This window comes from Chelonoidis abingdonii, chromosome 6, assembly GCF_003597395.2.
Source record: "Chelonoidis abingdonii isolate Lonesome George chromosome 6, CheloAbing_2.0, whole genome shotgun sequence".
NCBI classification, from domain to species: Eukaryota; Metazoa; Chordata; order Testudines; family Testudinidae; genus Chelonoidis; species Chelonoidis abingdonii.
Window position 1 is genome coordinate 98,586,375 of NC_133774.1, and position 22,205 is coordinate 98,608,579.

Below are 22,205 nucleotides of genomic sequence, written 5' to 3' on the forward strand. Positions count from 1 at the left end.
TATGCAAAATAAAAGTGAAGTAAATTTGGCTATAAAAAGTCATTTTCATTAAAAAAAATCAAAGATTTTTTAATTTTTTAAATGAAACAAAATTCATGAAATGTTTCCATCACCCCAAATTTGCATTGTTGGTGAAAAAGAGTTTTAGCTGAAGAATTTCACCCAGCTACTACTATAGTACAGAGTAACATGTAAACTGCTATTGACCTGGAAAGCACTGATGATATTATACAGTAGTAAGTTTTAAAAAATATAAGAAAAATAATCCTTTACAACAGCTTAAATTAATGTATTTTTATCCAGTTCATTTCTTTGGAAACTATATACAGGTCTGAAAGAATTCTAATTTTACTTATTTATATTTTTGATTAATAATATCAATGTTTATGTTTAAACTTTTAATTATTTTTATTGATTTAAATTTTCACAGTTGTGAAAAATTACAGGTGTTCAGCATTTTTTATTAATTTAAATTTTCACTGTTTTGGAATATTATGGGAGTGCATGTCAGACAATAATTATTTAGTGGCAGCAGACATTGAGATTCAAAAAATTAAAACTTTATAACCATTAAAACACAAATTGTTGACATCACTTGTCAAAATACAGAAAGTAAATATCCTAAAATCAAACTCTATAAATTCTCAAGCAGCATTTTTATGACTTTGCCTGTCAATTTTGATCAGTGGAAATATTTTCTCATTGGTTTGTATGTGTAGGGTGAAATGGAAGTTTACCAACATTTACTGATAAAAAAAAATCTAATCCTTCCAAGCCTAATTCTATATTTGACTTAACTAGAAGGGAATACTTCACACAATAATTGTATAACGAAGTACTGTATTATAGTATAAATAATTTTAAAACAAGATGCAAGTTGCCTCAATGCTCCTAAACAGACCTTTCTTGGAGCAAGGTTAATACTGATACTTTCATAAATATATCAATAGAAAATATTTCATCTTCATCAGGTCATCAAATTATTGGCAGGTTTTGGAACTTTCACTTTAAAACACTAAGGGTGAAATCATGCCCTACTGAAGTCAATGGGAGTTTTGCCATTATCTTTAATGGGGCCAGGATTTCATTGTAGGAAATCAGTGTATTCAGTACATGATATTATGGTCTAGAACATCACATTACACAAAGTTCTATACAGTATCACTTATTTTTTCTTATTTTGCAGATGTGGGGTAGACTTTGACTTAGGGACTCTATTGATCTAATAGCAGTATAAAAAGGTGAAAGATGAGTCACAACTCTTGCAGTTATGATTGTTTATTGCTAACACTAGGAAAACTTCATATATAGCAGTTATAATATATATATGGAATATTAGTAAGTATCATACCCACAATGCTCCTAAATGCATTATCTCATGGAAATGAAATCCTGATGCTACTCCTGTGTTCAAAACTTCTGCAAGGTTCAATGCACTCTCTGCTAAACAACAACTCTTCAATTAATTTTTAAAAATAGTAATAATAGATCTAGTATAGGGTGATCTGATGTCCCAATTTTATAGGGACAGTTCCGATTTTTGGGTCTTATATGGGCTCCTATTACCCCCTCCCCCATCCCAATTTTTCACACTTGCTGTCTGATCACTCTAATCTAGTAGTAAAAATGAGAGACTGGAAGAAATGATTTCATTAAAAGTCTCTGTCAAGATTGACAATAGACAGTATTTTGGTATCAATAAAGGATCAGATTCACACCTATGCAGAGGGCTAACACAAGGTATATAGAAAACACAAGTCCTATCTTGAGTGCTTACGTGGACTTATGTAGCACATCGGTGTTGTGCTGATCCTGCACATAGTGCGAAATTTCATCCCAAAAGCATAAGACACAATGTAAATTACATACATCTTATTCATCATGGCAATGATCTGTGAAAGAAAAATATTTTTTATTGACAAAATATTTGCACATGACCTGATTCTGGCTAAACACAGTGTTCCATTCAAAGCATATTCCAGCATAGATCATGAGTCCAGTCTTTCATTCCATTTTAGTCTCCACCCCATTTGACTTCTAGATGAGGCAACAAGACTCAGATTCTCAAAGGTATTTAGGTGCCTGTCTCCCATGTTGCACATTCATATTTAGTTCCAGCATGAAGTAAACCTACGAGCAAGTTTAGGATGAAACGTACATTAATCTTTTACATCGGCATGATTCCTAAAGGACATTAAGCCTATGACCATTCTCACCTAAATTTCTGTCAGATATAGGGTTGCCAATTCTGGCTGGACATATTCCTGGAGGTTTCATCACATGAGAATCTGGAGGATTGGCAACCCTAGTCAGATATGAAATAGGCATCAGTAGCAAGCAGGGGCCTGAGCTTTAAGTATATATTCCCAAAGGAAAGATGATCACAAGATATATTGGATCCATCTAGACAGGGCACCCAAAACAATCAAAATGCTTAACTTTAAATTGCCTTTATCAATCTGCATTTTAATTATTCCTAATACAACCTGGAAAATAAGTTTCAAAGAACAGCTCCTTTCTTTGCTCTGGCTGACCCAATAGAGACAGATGAGAGGCTTTGGCATACTTCTGCCTCACATGGAAATGTCTTTTGAACCATGCCCAGTGTCAGACAGGATAATATACACTACACTAAATCACATCACAGAGTTGAAGCTCTCTACATTATTTAGTCAGCTGTCTCCAGTATTTTCAGTACCGATGATGTGCAATGAATACTGCCAGCTCTAGGTTACTACTTATGAGGCTGGACTGCGCAATGAATACAGCTTTCTCCTCCCACAACCTGTTGTGATTCATCTGTTCCTTTATATCAGTATTTTACAAGAGGTCATAGTAAACCTTATACTTCAGAGAAGTGAGTTGAATTAAGCAACTTTGTTTAGTGGCTGAGTTGCATTAATGAAAGGAAAACATGTGGCTATCATCATCATGTAGATACACAGACAGATATAGCAGTTTGTGCCAGGCTGAAAGTAGAACAGAAAAAAAAAACCCACTGCAATGTGTTGGAACACTGCATTACATAAGGGTCTGATTGGGTTTACAAGGCTTTCGTGTCTCTTGAAAGGGGCCCACAGCCATGATGTGTCCTCCAGACCTATAAATGACCTGAACTGGAAACTCAACCATGTATGGACAGTGGCAAACCCTTTGGGTTTGGCCAGTTTTTCAGAGGCCTACTTGAGTGGAAGGTAACTGGGGGAAGCCCGAGAATGCCTACCTGCACCTGATGTGTAGGTGAGTCTAGTCAGACTTACTGGGCTCCTTTTTGGGTTCTGGGGAACAGAAAGGTGTTTCCTGAGCAGGATCCAGTGGAGGGAGTTCTGGAGATGTGAGGGGATTTTTACTCTTACGTGTTTCTAGACTAATGCAGCCAGAGTCTCTTCTAGTTGTGTTTTGTTTGTTTCAGGAAAGAAACAAGCCACACTTTTGCACTCCAGTAGGACTCACTTAACTCTTCATACTTCTGAGTTCCATGTATTTTGCTTTGTGTTGGTTTTTGAGAGGAGACCTAATAAGCCAAGTTGTCCTTTCGTTCTGCTTGAACATTAAAGATACTTAGCCACTTTAATAAAAGCAGAGGTTTGCGTGAGGCCCATTGCTGAATGTTTTCCTTCTTGCCCCCCCACTGTTTGCTTGGCTGTTGTCCTCCCACAACAGAAGTGGCTGCATTTCATCAGAGAAGTTATTCTTACATGTACAGTTTATTGTTTCTGAAGCACTCTGGGATGGTTCATGACAGCAGGCACTGACTAGCTAACAAAATTCCTTTCAGATACAATACCGAAACATTATGGCAGTTGTACTGAGTACAGGTCATCACTATATTATGATCCACCTTATTGAAAATAAGAATTAAAATTCTCAGTGAAGACGCCTTAGTGAATTTTTCTTGCTTGGTTTTTAAACTGTACTCATGAGTCAGCACTGTTCCTCAGGTGATGGAAGCCAAGAAAGTGCACTTTGATGGGGACTATACAAAACCCTAATCACCAGTAGAGGGTGTATAGCTCAGTTGAAACACATACATATTGTGTGTTGTTCCTTATGAATACTACCACAAAGCACATTATTACTACATTAACTTGAATTCCTTGAGGATCTCACCTCCCTAAGTGTAGAGTTGAAGCAATAGTTAAGACACTGTTATAACACCTAGATTTGGTAGATTACATTCAACTATTACAACCATTTCCTCTTCCAAAGGAAACATTTGTTTAAGCAGTGAGAGAGCATTAATCGAATCATTTTTTAAGTGCAGGATTTAATTAACAACAGAGCCTGAAGACTGCACACAATTATCACAGTATGCATGATTCTATAAATAGTCGCACTTTAAAGTTGCTTCAGTCAGCGTGTGTGCATGCATGCAGGAAATGGGAATGGGAGGATATGTTTGATTACAAAGTCAAAAGTTTTTGTGGATTTACTTGGTAGAAGGCCAGAATTTAACTGCTATTTTAACCACTTCAACAATTCAGTGCTCATACAGATTTTACAATCCTGGGTTCAGTTCCAGCAAAACACTTAAGCATGTCCTTAACTTTAAGCAGGTGAATAGCCTCATTGAAGTCAAGTGCCTATAAACAAAAATGCTTTAGTTCCTATATTTGGAAAGGATAATATGAGGAGCAGGACAAGAGGAAGCATGCAGGAACCTGATCGTGCATTAATGACATTGCAGCCACCAAGTTACTCCTGCTTAGTAGCAGGAATATGGTATAAGGGCTAAGGATATCAATTACATAAGTAGGATTGGATTTAAGCCTATGTCTCCTTAGAGAATGTGTCATCTCCTACCATGTACTGAAAGTAAGGGAGCATGAATGAAAGGGTCTTGCTACTGCTTAACGCAGATGACTACACCTAGAGCTTAGCCTTGCTTATGCCTCCCAGTAGCCTCTCTTTACATTTATGCTGTAATACGACAAACTTTTTATGCTGTAGTACAATCACCTTCTTCTTCCTTCCATGTACTGCTGAAACACTTTCAAAATCAAGGTCATAAAGTGATCTCCAATGACAGCATTAAATGGAATTTTGCAACAGATACACTAAAAAATGCAGATTCAATACATACAGTGCTCTTAAATTCAGCTTAATGAGAAGCACAACACACCTTATCACCACAACTTTTTAATGCGCAGTTACTTTTATTGCAAGGAAAAATGTAATTAGGTCACAAAATTGACCTACCTTCAGAGTTATTTCTTATTGCAAGGCTGCATTTCAGGATCCTCTCTGATCTACTTCTTCTTAAAATATACCAATTCAGTCGTGGAAAATAAAGATAGAGCCTGGTTCTATGAAGTATGGAGTGCATTGGGTCCAGTTCTCATCACAGTGCAGGTCTGGGACCTTACTGTGCAGCCAAACAAACAATCTCCTATCACAGCAGCCAAAGTTTTGCTTATGTCAGAATGCACAAGAAGCTGAGAATCTGTTTTATTGTGCAAAATTTCCTCTCTTTATACTGAGCAACTGTTTATTAGAAGACATTCCAGGCAGATCCCAGAGCTCCAAACCTACAACAAGGGACAGCCTCCAGTTTTGACTTGTCAGTGGTCATTCAAGGACGGTTATCTTCTCTATAAAATGCTTACATGTGCAGAGAGAGAGATGCATCTCCCTGCTATATTATTCGTATATTAATATTCTTAAATAAGACATTTTAAAGCAAATGTTTTCCTAATATCAAAAAACAATGAACAGGAAAATGTGAATGACAGGAGAGAGGGGAGACAAGATGGAACCCCGAGGAAGCCAATGCAAAAGGGCCATCATGCAGATAAGTAATTGAACAATTCTACTCTCTGGGATCTCTCAGAAAGGAAAGAATGGAGCCACACTGATTGAAACTCAAGCAAAGAGGACTACGCTTTATCCTTTACTTTCAGCCCTGGTTCTGCACCCATGGAAACAGCTCAAAAGAAATGTTAGTGATCACATCCTCAAAGAAACATGAGAGCGCTTCACAGCGTTGCCCGGTGTGCACATATATTGTGTGTGTATAAAACCAGTGCATTTGTTGCCTGCAGCGATTAGGCATTTAGAACACTGAAACAAACAGCTTGATAATACTAATGTTAATGTGCCGAGCCCATAAAATATTGCTAACATGATGACTTGCAGAAGTACACAGCTTTGCAGAAAGCAGCCAGAGTTTGAGTGTTTCTTAGGCCAGGTCTACACTGCGACTTTAAATCGGTTTAATGGCCAATATACCGATTTAACGCTGTATCCGTTCACACGCCGTCGTCATTAATATCGAGTTAAACGATAACTAAATCGATTTCGGAACTCCTCCCAAACGAGAGGAGTAGCGCTAAATTCGATAGCGATAACTCAGATTAGGGTTCGTGTGGACGGAAATCGACGTTATTGGCCTCCGGGCGGCATCCCAGAGTGCAGCACTGACCGCTCTGGACAGCAATCTGAACTCGGATGCAGCGGGCAGGTAAACAGGAAAAGCCCCGCGAACTTTTGAATTACATTTCCTGCTTGCCCAGCGTGGAGCTCTGATCAGCACGGCTGGCGATGCAGTTTGAAATCGAAAAAGAGCTCCAGCATAGACCGTACGGGAGATACTAGGTCTGATCGCTGTATGGGGAGACAAATCTGTTGTATCCAGCTCCGTTACAGAACACGAAATGCCAAAGCGTTTGAATAAAAAACTCCAGGATACACAGCGCTGTGTGACAAGCGTAACGGGAAGCCAGAGACTCAAATGGACGCTCATGAAGGGAGGGAGGGGGTACTGAGGACTCCAGCTATCCCACAGTCCACAGCAGTCTCTGAAAATTATTTGCATTCTTGGCTGAGCTCCCAATGTCTGTAGGTTCAAACACAGTGTCTGGCGTGGTTCAGGGAACAGCTCCTCAGTTTATTTCCCCCCACCACCACGTGAAAAAAAAAAGGGAAAGATTGCTGTGCTATGGCGTTTGCTCAATGCACTCCGCGAAAAAGGCGCCAAAGGGTTGTCTGCTGCCTTCACAAAGGGAGGGGTGAGGCTGTACCCAGCACCACCCGGGGCAGTGTTTTCTGCCCCATCAGGCACTGTGCTCTCAACACGGAAGTGGGAACTATGGGATAGCTGAGGAACAGCTACCCACAGTGCACCGCTCCTGAAATCGATGGTAGCTTTGGACCATGGACGCAAACAATCGATTTCGGGATCCCACTGTGGACGCGCTAAACCAATTTTATTAGATCTGTTTTGTAATATCGGTTTAAGCTAATTCGAAATAATCGTGCAGTGTAGATGTACACTTAGATTCTACACTCTGACTGGGTAAAAGGAGAAAAGAAAAAAAGAGGAGAATTGAGTTCAGGATGTAATTTGAACTTTCTAAATACATTTGTATTCTGAAGGACAAAGTTGCTTTAACTTACTCATAGAGATTCAGTCCAAAAGAAAAATTTGTAGCTGCAGTCACTGCAATTTCTGTCCAAAGTGTGTTCTACTGGCAGTTGTTTTGTTTTCTCTTATTATTGTGCCTTATTTTAAATGGTATTTGAACAAAATTACAAACGTTAATAAAATCCAAACAGAACGAAACTTTACTTAAAGTATAATTTACTTTTGAAAAAAGTTTTCATGAGCACAATATTTGAGTTTTATACTTATTATTTCTAAAAAACAGTATGTCCCAACCTCAGTTTAGACTTGGAAGCAGATGCTTGCCTGTAATACCTAGTGTGATTAGGACAGCCTCAAGTGTTTTATTAAATATGCTAATACTGCAGCTGTCACCTAGGAAATCCTGGGAAATGGTCAAATCAAGCAATTAACTGTGAATCACAGGTAGGAGGGGAATGGCTATATTCGAGAAGACCAGGCTGGAGAACCTCAGACTAAAAATGGCTTGCTTGTTATGACTCCAGGCAAACTAATATTATTTCCCAATCACATCCATGCTTTGCTTTCCTTATTAATGAAGGATTATGACAGATGAATGTGATTCCATTTTTTTCTGTTTAGGTTCTTATCTTTGTGGTAGCTGAATGAGATTTTTGCTGCTTGTTGGCTGAATTCAGAAACAATTTCTGGAGGTTTATTTATTTATTTTAAACACAAATGAGACTATGGGTGTGTGTGGGAAGACTTGACATATGAGTATTGGAAGGGTATAAATACCAAGGAGGGAGATGGAAACTGTTTAAGACAGAAAAATGGAGCAATAGGATAGAATTCAGCAGAGGAAAGTAATGTTAGATGTGCAAAGAATGAGTTCTATTAAAACTGAGGAATAGGTTCCACAAGGGATGTGGTGGAAGCCCAATTACCAGAGACATTTAAAACTACACTGGCCAAAGCATCTGAAAATATAGTTTGAGGGAGCTGATGGTGGGACCTTGCAGGACCAGGTCCTTACTTTAGCACACAAACCTGCATTTGCTGAGGGATGGAGGAGATGGTCTGATTGGTCTTTTCCATATGTAATTTCTAGAACTTTGCTAATGCATGTTTCTTTGACCTTTTAAATGTGGCACAGGGAATTTCACCAGCCTTCAAAAAAGGGCGTTATAAGCCAGCCTTTAAAAAAGGGCATCAGAATCATTAATAATAATGAGGTGGGATTTTCAGAAGCGCTCTACTTTGGATTGAATTTGCTCCCATTGAGCTCCAATGGAAGTTTTAACATGGCTTTGAGGGAGGAGAGATAGGCCAACTCTAAGTGCTTTTGAAAATACCTCCTGATCTACTTTTTATAGCACCTATATGCCTAGGGTGCCTCATAATGAAACACAACCAAAAGACAAATTAAACAAATAATTCTAGCCAATTTAAAATCTTGCATATGCACATTATTTTGAACATATGGTAGAATTATCACAAGTTAAAGATTAACCCCAACACACTCACACAACCTCCCCCCCGAATATTATTTATTTAAACTGGTGCAGAGGGGACACTTTCTGGTACTAGGACATGACCACAACAAATTAAGTCTGAATTAAAATGATCATGATAGAAATTGTTCAACATTTGTAATGAAAATAGACCTAATAAAAACGTAACTCATTCTTTGATCCCTCATTCCCCATTAGAACATTTTTAAATGTAAAAAGAAGGTCTTGATAATTATATTTACTATTAAATCATATTTAACTTTTGTTTAAAGTCTACAGTGTGTTTTATTTATACATATGCTCTCATTTTATAAATCTGTTACTGATGTGCATTTTACAAACACATATACGCACACCAGCCCCAGTAAGAACCCCGGATCTGAACTACCTTAAAGCAGTATGAAGGAACTGTAGAGGAAAACCATGAATTAGTCCTTTAAGTTTTAGAACGAGAGGGTGTTTTTATTGCTGGTTATTAAATCTTCAGACTTAATTGTGCCAGTATGATTTCATATACGTTAGTCACCATTAGAGGAAAAGAACACATTAAGTGCATACATTTTTTATATAATCATTAGACACACTTGAGATCCCAATTCAGCCAAAAACATGCTTACAATATCTACACCATGATCTAAATACTGGTCTTGCCTTGCCTCAAGTTAGCAAAAGAAAAAGGGGAAGAGACACTAAAACCACAGCAGTGCATGAATACAGGTGGACAGATGGAATTCCTGTACAAAGTACAGGAAGAAGTAGATACACTTGGCCAATGTGAACAATTAGGGACTATGATTATTCAAAGGGCAGGGCTGTGCCAAAAGCTAGAGTTAGTAGACAGCATACCACCATTTATAGTATGCATAAGCCAGCTCTGATTGCAGTGAGCATATATTTCATGGTACCCGCTGAGCCGGTTCTGTGTTTGACATCCTGACCCGCAATGGTAAGATGTTGCTGATGCCTGACTTTCAGTATAGTGTGTATGTCTATATGCAGCTGCTCATGCTATATAGCTAGGATTTATCCCAATGGTAGACCTGCCAATACAATTCTTCAGGGTTTCTACAATCTTGCATTGGTTTTCCCCATCTAGGAGCCAGGCAGCTTTTGCATTGAATATCTCAATATCTTTAAGCAGTACTCTAATCAGTGCTAGAAACTGTGACTTGAGGAAGTATTTGGTACTGTGTTATGTTGCTAATAGTTTCCCAGCCTCCATATTAGCACCAAAAAATAGCCATGCACATTAAGAATTATTTTGTTTCATTAATGTTTCCTAGCAAATGACTCACCCCTCTTCTTCTGAATATTTGTGACCAAATGCAAGGATGTCAGATGCCCGGCCGCTGCCATCGCACACCACAACAGGAACAGGTGGAGTGTCTCGTAGGTACTCCAAGACAATAGAGATAACATTGGGCCCTCCTTCCACAATAAGTGCCACCACTGGAACCCCTTGCCCAATTCCTGGAGTAAAAGAAAGAAAAGGGGGAAAAAAGAAAAGAAAAAACCCCAAAAAACAAAACCAAACAAAACCGCAAAGCCAGCAAACCAAATAAAAACACAACAAAAGAAAGAAAAAACAAACTGAAATTACTGCATACTAACTATATATTGGCCTCTTACAAGAAATGGTGTTAAGAGATTCATAGGTTCATAGATTTTAAGGCCAGAAGGACCACTGTGATCATCTAGTCTGACCTGCTGTGTAATGTGCCATAGGACTTCCCTGAGTTCATTTCAGTTTGAACTAGAACAGACCTTTTTGAAAACCATCTACTCTTTGTTTAAAAATTTCCACTGATGTAGAATCTACCACAAGTTGTTCAAATGGTTAATGACCCTCACTGTTTAAAAAAAAAAAAAAAAAAAAAAAAAAGTACCTTATTTCTAGTCAGAATTTGTCTAGTTTCAGCTTCTAGCTGAAAGGATCTTCTGATACCTTTGTCTGCTAGACTGATGAACCCTGTTTTACCAAATCTCTGTTTCTCATGTAGGTACTTACAGACTATGATCAAGTCACCCCATAACCTTCTCTTTGCTAAACTAAACAGATTGAGCAACTTGAATCTCTCACTACCAGGCATGCTTTCCAATCCTTTAACATTCTCATGGTTCTTCTTTGAACCCGCTGCAATTTTTCAATGTTCTTCTAGAAGTGTGGACACCAGAACTGGAAACAAAACTCCAGTAGCAGTCAACCAAATATAGACGTACTATGACCTCATTCTCAACATCTGTAGTGCAAATAGATAGGCTCTGTCTGCAAAAGAGGAAACACTTGTACTCATTCAGGAGACTGATGTGGTTTGACCAGACTCACCTGAGTGAAAAAAGTTTTGTTTGTTATATGATTAACAAAAGGTTCTTTATTTGTACAACTAGTACGGTTTGTCCTTCTTAATCACTGGAGGCTGGTGATATCTGAAATGGGGTATATAATAGAGGATTGAAAATTTCCTGTCAAAACTGCTTTTTGATGAAAAGCAAGGGATATTTGTGTGTGAAAAGTGTTCACTTTCTGTGGAAAATTTAGGTTTTTAATCAACAAAACCAAACGCCCACAAACTGAAATATTTTGATCAGGAAATACCTCCACAAGGGATCAGGAGAGTTGTAGTTCAGTTGACTCATGACCCCATTTTATTCTACTGGCCAGGATCCCTTGCCAGATTACCTTTCCTATGATGCACCAAGACCAGGAACTCCAATGATAGCCAGGGAATCCCATGATGTACCACCTCCCACCTCCTAGAATAGAGACCATGGTACATAAGGGGGATGTAGTCTGACCAGGGACACCAGCCATTTTACATGCATAAATGGGCAGACTAAAACTTGATCTGAATTTACCTTTATCTATTTCAGCATACACAAATGCTGTCCTACTGTCTCCGAGGACAGTCTGCAGTGTACTTAACTAAAACTATAATCTGCTGTCAATCCATGTGCCTCATTATTACTATCATTTAAAGGAGATGTTATGTTTATTGTGCTTTGTAACTATAAGTAGATATCATATAGTTAATAAATAAAAACTTGCTTTAAATAATTATTACTGTTTTGTTTATATTACAGTAGCACTCAAAACAAAGTAGGTCCTGTGCATGCCATACAGGAAGATCCAGTCCCTCCCCTGACACACTTATAGTCCAAAATGACAAACAGGCTAAAAGATGAAGTGTGAGTGAAAAGGTATGACATACAAGCAAAGTGATTAACAGTATGATTAGCACACAGCTAAATAGCTCCATATCTGCTTTGTATACTATAAACCATCCCCAAATGCTTCTCTACCCTAATCATTATTAGGCAGGAGAAAGGAGGTGGTATTTAATGTTTAGTGAAAAAAGGGGTAAATAATGAGGTGGCAAAATTTGCAGATGACACAAAACTATTCAAGATAGTTAAGTCCCAGGAAGACACTGAAGAGCTGCAAAAGGATCTCTCAAAACTGGGTGACTGGGCAACAAAATGGCAGATGAAATTCTATGTTAATAAATACAAGGTAATGCATATTGGAAAACATAATCCCAACTATACATATACAATGAGGGGGCCTAAATGAGCTGTTACCACTCAAGAAAGAGATCTTGGAGTCATTGTGGATAGTTCTCTGAAAACATCCTCTCAGTGTGCAGCAGCAGCAAAAAAGTGAACAGAATGTTGGGACTCAATAAGAAAGGGATAGATAAGAAGACAGAAAATATCATATTGCTTCTATATAAATCCATGATATGACCACAGCTTGAATATTGCATGCAGATGTGATTATACCATCTCAAAAAAAGATTTATTGGAATTGGAAAAGGTTCAGAAAAGGGCAACAAAAATGACTGGAGGTACAGAATGGCTTCCATATGAGGAGAGATTAATAAAAGTGGGGTTTTTCCACTTGGAAAAGAGACAACTAAGGGGGGAATATTATAGAGGTCTATAAAATCATGACTGGTGTGGCAAAAGTAAATAAGGAAGTGTTATTTACTCCTTCTCATAAAACAAGAACTAGGGGTCACCAAATGAAATTAATAGGCAGCAGGTTTAAAACAAACAAAATGAAGTATTTTTTCACACAATGCAGTCAACCTGTGGAACTCCTTGCCAGAGGATGTTGTGAAGGCCAACACTAACAGGATTAACAAAAAATCTAGATAAATTCATGGATGATAGGTCCATCAATGGCTATTAACCACGATGGGCAGGGACGGTGTCTCTCACCTCCGTTTGTCAGAAACTGGGAATGGGTGACAAGGGGTGGATCATTTGATGATTACCTGTTCTGTTCATTCCCTCTGGGGCACCTGGCATTGGCCACTGTTGGAAGACAGGATACTGGGCTAGATGGACCTTTGGTCTGACCCAGTATGGCTGTTCTCCTGTTCTTGAAGTCCCAAAAAATTTTTCCTTAATATTATTGAAAAATCCTGATAAGTTCTTCCTTTAATAAAGGAACATTTCACTATTAGATGGAGCAACCTTAAATATTCTCTGTAAAAGTAACACAGGAAGGTAGGAAATTCTGGAACAAATGAGTTCATTAAACAGAGAACCTCACTGTATAAAACTTTATGTAATAGGAGAATATTTCAGTTAAACCAATCTTTGATTTTAAGAAAACTCACTCTACACATGTACTTTAAAAGATATTAAGGGGTACCTTTTCAGTTGGGCCTCTCTACCCAGTCTCTTCTTGTGTATGCACAAAATGGTGCACACACATACTTTTTTCTGCACTGTCCAGGTACAAACAGTTGTATGCACATTAACATTTAAATTAACCCTTTAACTTGGGACCATGTAAGTAAGTAGTAGCCTTTCTACCTGCAAAATCCATTGGCCCTAATGATTTTTGCAAGTAGAAATGCCACCACTAATATGCTCTCAGGTGTTAGACTTTTTAAAGAGCATGCACAAGTGGAGTTGAGGCCTGTACATCTGGCACTAAATATCTAAGCCACTTGCTTTAGGAATTTTTGAAGAGTCTTTCTTTGCTTTCATTACCTACAGGTACCACGACCACTGGTTCCTCCCCAGCACTACACACAAGTCTATCTAGACATCTCAAGAGATCCGCAACCATCACACCAGGAAGGCAAGTCACTATGAGGTTCTCCCAGTCATCGTATACCCAGATATCTATGTTTCTAGTGATGGAATCACCCACCACTAATACCTGTCTCTTCCTAATAACTGGAGTTCCCTCCACCAGCGAGGTATCCTCAGCGTGAGAGGATATCACATCATCTGGAATGAGGGTCCCAACTATGAGACTGTTTCCCTCTGTACCAGTTGGATGTTCTCCTTCCCTGAAACTTTCATCCTCCTCAACAGCTCAGAGGCTGTCAGACTGGTGGTGGGACCGTTCTACTGTGCCCCAAAAGTCTCATCTATGTACCTCTTTGTCTCTCTTAGCTTCTCCAGATCAGCCACCCTGGTCTCCAAAGCCCATCCACAGTCTCTGAGGACTAGGAGCTCCTTGCACCGAATGCAGATATATGCCACTTGCCCATAAGGCAGGTAATCATACATGCTGCATTGGGTGCAATAAACTGAGTAGCCTGCATTCTCTTTTTATTCCTGCAGCTCATTCCTTTGTTGGTTTTGTTTTTATCAGGGGGTGTTTTTTGGCTTAACATTAAAGAAGTTTAAGGAATGTAAAGTGTATGTAGCCCCTCTCACTCTAATCCTGTAAACTCCCTCGCAAAACTCTCGTTAGCTAGGTCGCTGACTTCACTTAATTGTCTCTCTCAATCTATGCAGAAGTTGCCTTTGCATGTACTTTTCCAGACCTTCGATACCCATAGCTCAGGGAGAACGTACTCTCCTGTGCCATCAGAGAGTCACTTCAGACCAAGCTCAGTACTGCTGCTTCCTGCCTTCTTAACATATCCAAATTCTCAGGTATGCAGCAAGTACCTATGTTGCTTTGTAGAGCAAGCTAATTGCAATGTTGTCTGCAGCTTAGTCTGCAGTTGACCACAGGTTTGCATAGTTCCAAGGCAACACGCAGAGTGGGAGAACAAGCAGAACTGAGTTTGCTTTTAACATATTATACTATTTTTTCTCCATAAAACAGAGTGCTACCCTCTGAAAGTGGTGGTTCTACATAACTACATGAGTCATCAATAAACCATTGTTATAAAGGTTTACTGAGGCTCAGAAGGGGAAACGTCACAAATACAGCAATATAACATAGTAAACAATTTGATGCTAGATTAGGTGACAGGAGGAGAAATTTATTTTAATCTCCCCATCCATAAATAGATAAACAAGTTCATACAGTTACTACAACTGCATTACAAATGCATCTTTGGAGATCCACATTTGGTTTGGTGGGCTCTGGAGAATAAGTATTAGGTTTTTAGGTCAGTTGTTTTAGGTAAATTTTTTGCAAGTTTTTAATATATTTAAAAGTACCCAGATTATAAGGTAGGTAAATATTTTCTTTAAAAGTGAAATAAATAAATATAATATAATAAAAATGTGCATAGCAGTTGCAATTTGTGCGTGCAAATGCCAGAACAACTTCTCTTTTAAAAACATATCTGGATCTTTATCTTTGCTGTGATTTTGTGTGTGTCAGAAAAACAAGTCTATTTCTGCATTCATATAGCCATTATGTTTGCCAGTTATAAAGCTTTTATCTCACACAGGAGGTTAGAATTCAGGATCTTTTACTCCAGTGGCCCTTTCTCATTTGCACTAAGGGAGAATCCCCCTTAGCTGACATTAGGAAAGATCAATCAAGGTTAATCAAAAAGTTCACCCACTTTTCAAAGCTTTTGACAATTATGGACTAGCTTTTGATCAAACCTGGTCTGAGCTCAGACATATCTGGGTCACACTAGGATTTTGGGATTTTTCTAGCCTGAAACTCAATGTACAACTTTGGGGCTATGGGACCCATGGTAACTAAAACTGAAATAATAATGTTCTAGATAATCCCTGTGAATTGTAACAGCAGATATTTGTACAGCTCTAGTTAGCAGATATAGTAATGTTTTCCTTGTGTAGGCCAACCACTAGGTCTGAATTACTGTATTAGTGGGGACGCAACCACTATAAAAGCACTGAAGCTAATGTAATCCCCACACCTCCTGGGTGTGGTGTTCTGTTCCATCTAGTAGCACTGAGTCCACAGGGTGGGGGAGAGAAAGAGGTTCGATCTCACCTGCTGACAACCAGGGTCTATCACGGTTACACTAGTATAATATTCAGCGGCATGCTTCAATAGCAAACGCTGACACAAACAAACTGCATAAATGTGTTTTGTGACTTCCGAAATCACTTCTTTTGCTCTGGGCATTCGTGTGCTTTAATTTTGTGCAGTTCTCATGTACCACAGTGAGAGGTACTTTAACAGAAACAATAAAGAGGTAAATACGTTGTGTGCCTTGGGGCAGCATTTATATCATATGAAACAAAAGTCCACACCTAACTTAAAATCAAAAAGCCTGAGACAGGAATTTTCATTTTCTGAACTCCTTTGCCCTGCAGCAACACGTTATGAACTCCTTTTCCTCTTTCTCTAGAGGGAATATGCCAAAAAGATATTCTCACAGTACCCTTAAATAGAGCAACAGATTTAAAGGGGTCTAAAAGACAGAAACCAGACCACAGAAAAAGCAAATGCATCCACACTCATCCTGCTGGGCCTAAGTGCTGTTTGATCCACTTACCACAAGATATTCCTGTACCACTTCGAAGAGGCTGCAGCAGTAAAGGAGAAAACCCTGAAATGGCTCAGGTCCTTCCTTAAATCTAAAAGGTTATTATAGGGAACCATTTTTCCATCTTTGGAGTCCTCCAGAAACCCTCAAGTCTCAATCCTCTGCCTGATACTGTACTATACAGTGTCTATATGAAGCTATTTTAGACCATATGGGTTGTCGTGCCAGTAGTATACAGATAACAGACACCTTTACGCCAACATTAAAAAACATTTCCCAAGCTTTCCCAATGCTCAGTTCAGATTATTACCTAGATGCAGAGCAATTGCCTAGAGCTGAACCCAGGAAAATCAGCGGTAACGCTGGTAGGAAGAAGGAACCAAGTTGTTGAACATGTTCCTCCATAATGTCTTCTATACTGAGGGCATTTGCCTTCAGATTGTGAAGTTGGCCTGTAACCTTAAGTTCCTTTAGGACACTTCATGGCTACTGGAAGTCCAAATACCTATGACAACAAAGGAAGTCCACTTTCATTTATGACTAGTAGGGAGATTGTATCCCCTTCTATGAGACACAAATCTGCCACAATGATCACCCACCCATGACTTCCAGGCTTGAATACTACAGCTTATTGTGTCTTGGAATGAAGTCTCACATCCTGAAAAATACACAAAACATAGCAGTCAATCTGCTTAGCAACAAAGATCACTGTGAGCACTCCAGCCCAGTGCTCTGCTTTCTGCACAGGCTGTCCAATGAATATGGAGCCCAATTTCAAGGTCTGCCTCAATAGTAAAGTCCTCCATGGGATAGGCTCTAGTAGCTTGAGAGATTGCCTCTCCTTCTGCTACTATCACCTTCCATCAGAACAATTAAATTATTGACCAACAGGGGAAGATTTGTGAGCTCAGGAGACAGAACTTTGACAGGAGCTTGACAAACACCATACCTTTCATTAAGATAAGAATGTTCACTCCCACTCCAGAGCAGAATTCAAACTCATCTCTTCAAGTTAGTTTTCCCTCAACAGTTCTTCTTACACAGAACACCCTCACAGAATGTAGCCTACTAATTAAGTTACTTACTCATCCTATCTACTGGAAAGTTTTGATAGAGAGATTATGATTATTCCTTTTGGGAGTGCTCAGATACTACAGTGACAGGTGCACATAAGAGCCTATATAGGTAAAAAATAATTTAAAAAGAACCAGAATTCTGAGCCACTTGTATCCTTTTCTGAACAATTTTAATAACTTGCTAATTTAATAAATCAAATCAAATCTTCCAATTGGCTGGTCCCTCATTACCTGCTATGTCCTTTGAGTTTGAACAAACCTGAAATTTCAAAGTAATAGTGTTGAAATCACTTAGTTCTTCCTAGTTTCATATCCAAATCATGCACAACTACACATTTTGTACACTATTCTGGCAAAACTATAAATCAGGTGATCTCTGCTCAAACTTGAACCCACGTTCTGATGAAGGCTTCTCTGGGTAGTCATGGTAGACAATGCCTGCCCTTTTTTGACTGACATACACTATGATCTTTACCTGGCATTGTACACAGACTGAACACACCTTTCCAAATCCATTTTCTCTACCCCCTTTCATATGTCATCAGCTCCCACTGCCGGATTCACAAACCATGGTGAATTTTCTGATGACCATGGCCCAAGCTTCCAGGCTGTAATGAAACCTGAAATCAGGCAATTTCAGATGGTTCTTAGTTTTGTTAGGAATATTTCAGACTGCTCTAATTTACAGTGGGTCCCTTTGTTAAAAATAAATCTGTGCGTACCTCTAACTAGCTACACACATATGGAAATGCATCAAGTGCTGCACAGAACGTGAAAGGAAAATCGGACGTAAATGAGCATTCCAATGTATTTGATGATGGTGTAATGATCAAAAAAAGATGCCAGTGATGACAGTTGAACGTCCCTTTGCCTTCCCAGCCCCCTTCATATATTCTCAGGCATAGGATGACAAAGGGAAGTCCACGGGTCACATGAATAGATACTGTAGACATGTTACATTGTTGGAATTCCCTTCTCTACACAACCAGAACCACCCCAACCTTGCTGTTTAGTTCCTTCACTCTGCCTGTTGAGGAATAAACTACCCTAATACATACAGAATGAATTATCAAACAAGAAAGACTGATGCCCTTGCTTAACACTCTAACACAGTCCTGGTTACTCAGCTCATTGATTGTATGAAGTAAAGGTACAGATCAAAACTTTGGAGCTGAACGCCTTCAAACTGTGAATTGGAGCTGAATGTTGTGTCTGACCTCTATCTTATAAGGTGACAAAATAAAAGCTTGGATTGAAACAACCCTAGTCTCAGGAAAAGTTCAGATTTGGATTGTATATACTGCCCTCTCTAGTCTGAAGAGATTCTTATGCCTGTGTTACAGAAGCAACAATATCTGAAACCAGCGAAGTTTTAAAAGGAGAGAGCATGGTGCAGTGGCTATACCACAAGACTGCAACTCAAGAGATCTGGGTTCCATTCATTCTCACAATGACTTGTCAAGTGAACTTGGACAAGTCATTTAATCTCTCTTTGTTTCATTTTCACCCTGTGTAAAAATGGGGGCAATGATGCCTAGCACCCTACAGTATACTTTGTATCCTGGATGAAAAGCATTATGTGAGCACTAAGACCAAAAGGTAAATTGGAACAATGTGCTGTGATTTAAGATATGAGCACTAATGGAATGAGTGCACTCCCTCACAAAGCATTCATTCAGCTCCTGCAGGGATATTTTGTCTACTGTTTGGCACCATAATTTATTCTGAAAAGGGCACTGAATTGTTTTTTTAAACAAAGAAAAGGAGGCTTCTTACCACTACTATCCCACAAATGTAAATAAAGAGAAGAAAGCACCTGAGAGAGAGTAACAGCAGATCAAAACCCCCAATTCCTCCCCCCTGCCCGCATCCTGAAACATGCAAACCTTGATGTATAATTGGTTGGCTTTCTGGGGCTGTTTCTTAGGACTTTATAATATTCACAGCAAGAAGCAAAACAAGAAAAAATAAGAAAAGTTTAAGGATTATTATTTATAAACATTTTTAAATTTTTTTTAGAAAGCTCTTTGGTTGCAGTGTTCTGATGTAACTACAGGCCGATGTCACAGTGTTCTGTCAATTGCCACAGTAGCCTCCTTATTACAGATTTAGTTAGTAATTACAAGTTTGTGATCAGATTCTGCTAACCTCATTCACAATTAGCAGTTTCTTATTGCGTGGGAAGTTCCAGGGAAGCCAGTGGGACTATTCTTAGGATAAGGCACTACCAAATGTGAGCAAGGGTATCACAAGCTTACCCTATGCAGAGTAAGACATGGGCAAGACATATTTCCCAGGGAAAAAAAATCTAAGTGCTGCAGGATATGGAATTGGTGATTCAGTAGATGGTGCTTTTTCTGTGTGTATTTCTGCACTGCAGTTGGAAACGTGCCTCCCAGCCCAGGCAGACAGATGTGCTAGCTCTGCTCAAGCTAGTAAGCTAAAAACAGCAGTGCAGACACTGTGGCTAGTCACTGGAGTTTGGACTCAGAGGTCTGGGCAGACTTACACTCAAGTGGCTAGCCTATGTCACCACCTGTGCCACAATGTCCACACAGCTATTTTTAGCATTCTAGCTCAAGCAGACCTAGCACGTCTGTCTGACCAAGCTGGGAGGCATGCTCCTGCATGCCCTAGGAGTCAGTGTTTAACAAATAGTTCAAAAGGGTGCTTGGGGATGCTGGCTTGGAGTTTTGGTTTTACTAATGAGAAGTAAAGCTGAGATCCTGATCACTTGTGATCATTAACAAGTCCATGAGAACAGAAGTGTTGACACTGAGATACTGATTAAATTCTAATATGGATAATTACATTTTTATTGTTTAAAATCCCATGGTGGCTTTAATTGGTTAAGATATTCTTCATCCTCTTCCTCTGTCCCTAAAGTGTTGTGTAATGTTATTTGTAGCCATGATATAACACAATAGCTACTACTTTACAAAATGGCTGCTGCATTTTGGTGGGGGTGAAATTATTTCACTCTCTATATAGGGCAAACTCCTGTCCCTGCATAAAAGAGAGGGTACAAAAAACTTCCCCCTCCACAGTGCAACACTTGGATAGGAACCTGGCCTACCTTTTGCATTGAACACCAAGCTGGGAAAGCACTGAATGTATTTGCTGGGGGCTGGGGCCCTACTTCCTTTAGAAAATCTGGTCTGCTGGCTCAGGAGTGTGACCCAGCCTCCTTTGCACATATACTGAAATTGGCGCAACAATTACGTGTCCTGCAGAGCATGTTCCCCTAAGTCCCTTGTGGTGGCCTGCTTGTCCTGGGAAAATGACTAAAGGACCTACCATACCCAATTAGACTTCTTCCATTCTATTGCTCTATTCTGGTTTTGAAGAGAGAAGCATTTTGTCCAATTCCACAAAGCTTATTTAGGTTTGTGAAAGTTGCTACATAAATGAATTAACTAAAACATTCTGATTGATATTAGGAAAACCCACACAGAATATAGCATGCTTTGATTTTATTTCCACTAGCTTAAATCATAGATTCATAGACTCTACGACTGGAAGGGACCTCGAGAGGTCATCGAGTCCAGTCCCCTGCCCTCATGACAGGACCAAATACTGTCTAGACCATCCCTGATAGACATTTATCTAACCTACTCTTAAATATCGCCAGAGATGGAGATTCCACAACCTCCCCAGGCAATTTATTCCAGTTATTAATGCAACTGTTTCAAATACATTTTTCAGTATATTAACTGGCTTCTTTGGTTCCTTATTTTTATTGTATTTCAGAGATTTCTGGAGAAATAAAAAAAAAATTAAAACTGAGCTCAGCTTTTGGGGTTTTTTAAAAATCTATTTTCCCAGCAGATACAAAACGCTCCATCAGCTTTTCCTGAAGAGAAACATAATAGCTACTCTTACTGAGAGCAAAGAACTTTAATAAAAGAAAACTGCATGTCTGGCTTGCTTTGTTTGTTTTTCTTATCTATTATGACCAGATTAGGGCCCAGGCTTTATATCTATATCTATATAGCCTTTTTTTCTTCTTCTTCTTCTTCTTCTTCTTCTTCTTCTTCTTCATCTCTTGTGAAGGTGAAGCCCCCCAGTCCAAAGTTACACTTTATAATGAACAGGCAAATGAAGTAAATGTAAGCAAAGATTTTTTTTGAAAGCTAATGGAGAGTCTGTAGGGCCAAAAATCAGGTTTGCAAATGTCTCATGAGCCTCCTTTTCTGCACTTATCGCAACCATGAGGGTCAATTATCCCTCTTATAAAGCATACTGAATAGAAAACTAAATAAAAAACGTTCCCTGGGAATTAAGTCCAAACATTTGGTGATAGAACAGAGCACAAAATTGGCAGAGTTTGTGCTTTCATGCAGCACTGGTGTATTTGTTATATTTACTTGCCTTTTCCAATTATAAAAACCCAATTACTTGGTACTGAAAACGCTCACTTCCCTTTTGTTGAGCACAACCTGTGGAATAGGATAGCAAACTGCATCTCAAAATGCCTGAATGATTGATGTTTAATAAACACTAACCATGGCTGTAGCTGCCATGTATGCTCTGCTCATGTGGAGTTTTCTCATGTGTTCAAATAAGACACTACACTCACAGGAAACAAAAGACAGGCTGA

At 39.0% G+C, this 22,205-nt stretch overlaps 1 protein-coding gene across 6 annotated transcripts in view; it reads right to left on the bottom strand.

Annotated features, from left to right (window-relative positions):
* Positions 1–22,205, bottom strand: part of TRPM3 (transient receptor potential cation channel subfamily M member 3) — a 597,865-nt gene that overhangs the window by 127,916 nt on the left and 447,744 nt on the right. For all 6 annotated transcript variants that reach the window (XM_032798185.2, XM_032798181.2, XM_032798183.2 and 3 more), the window contains exon 7: positions 10,152–10,326. In XM_032798185.2, coding sequence (XP_032654076.1) covers positions 10,152–10,326 — 175 coding nt within the window. The remainder of the gene's footprint in view (positions 1–10,151; positions 10,327–22,205) is intronic.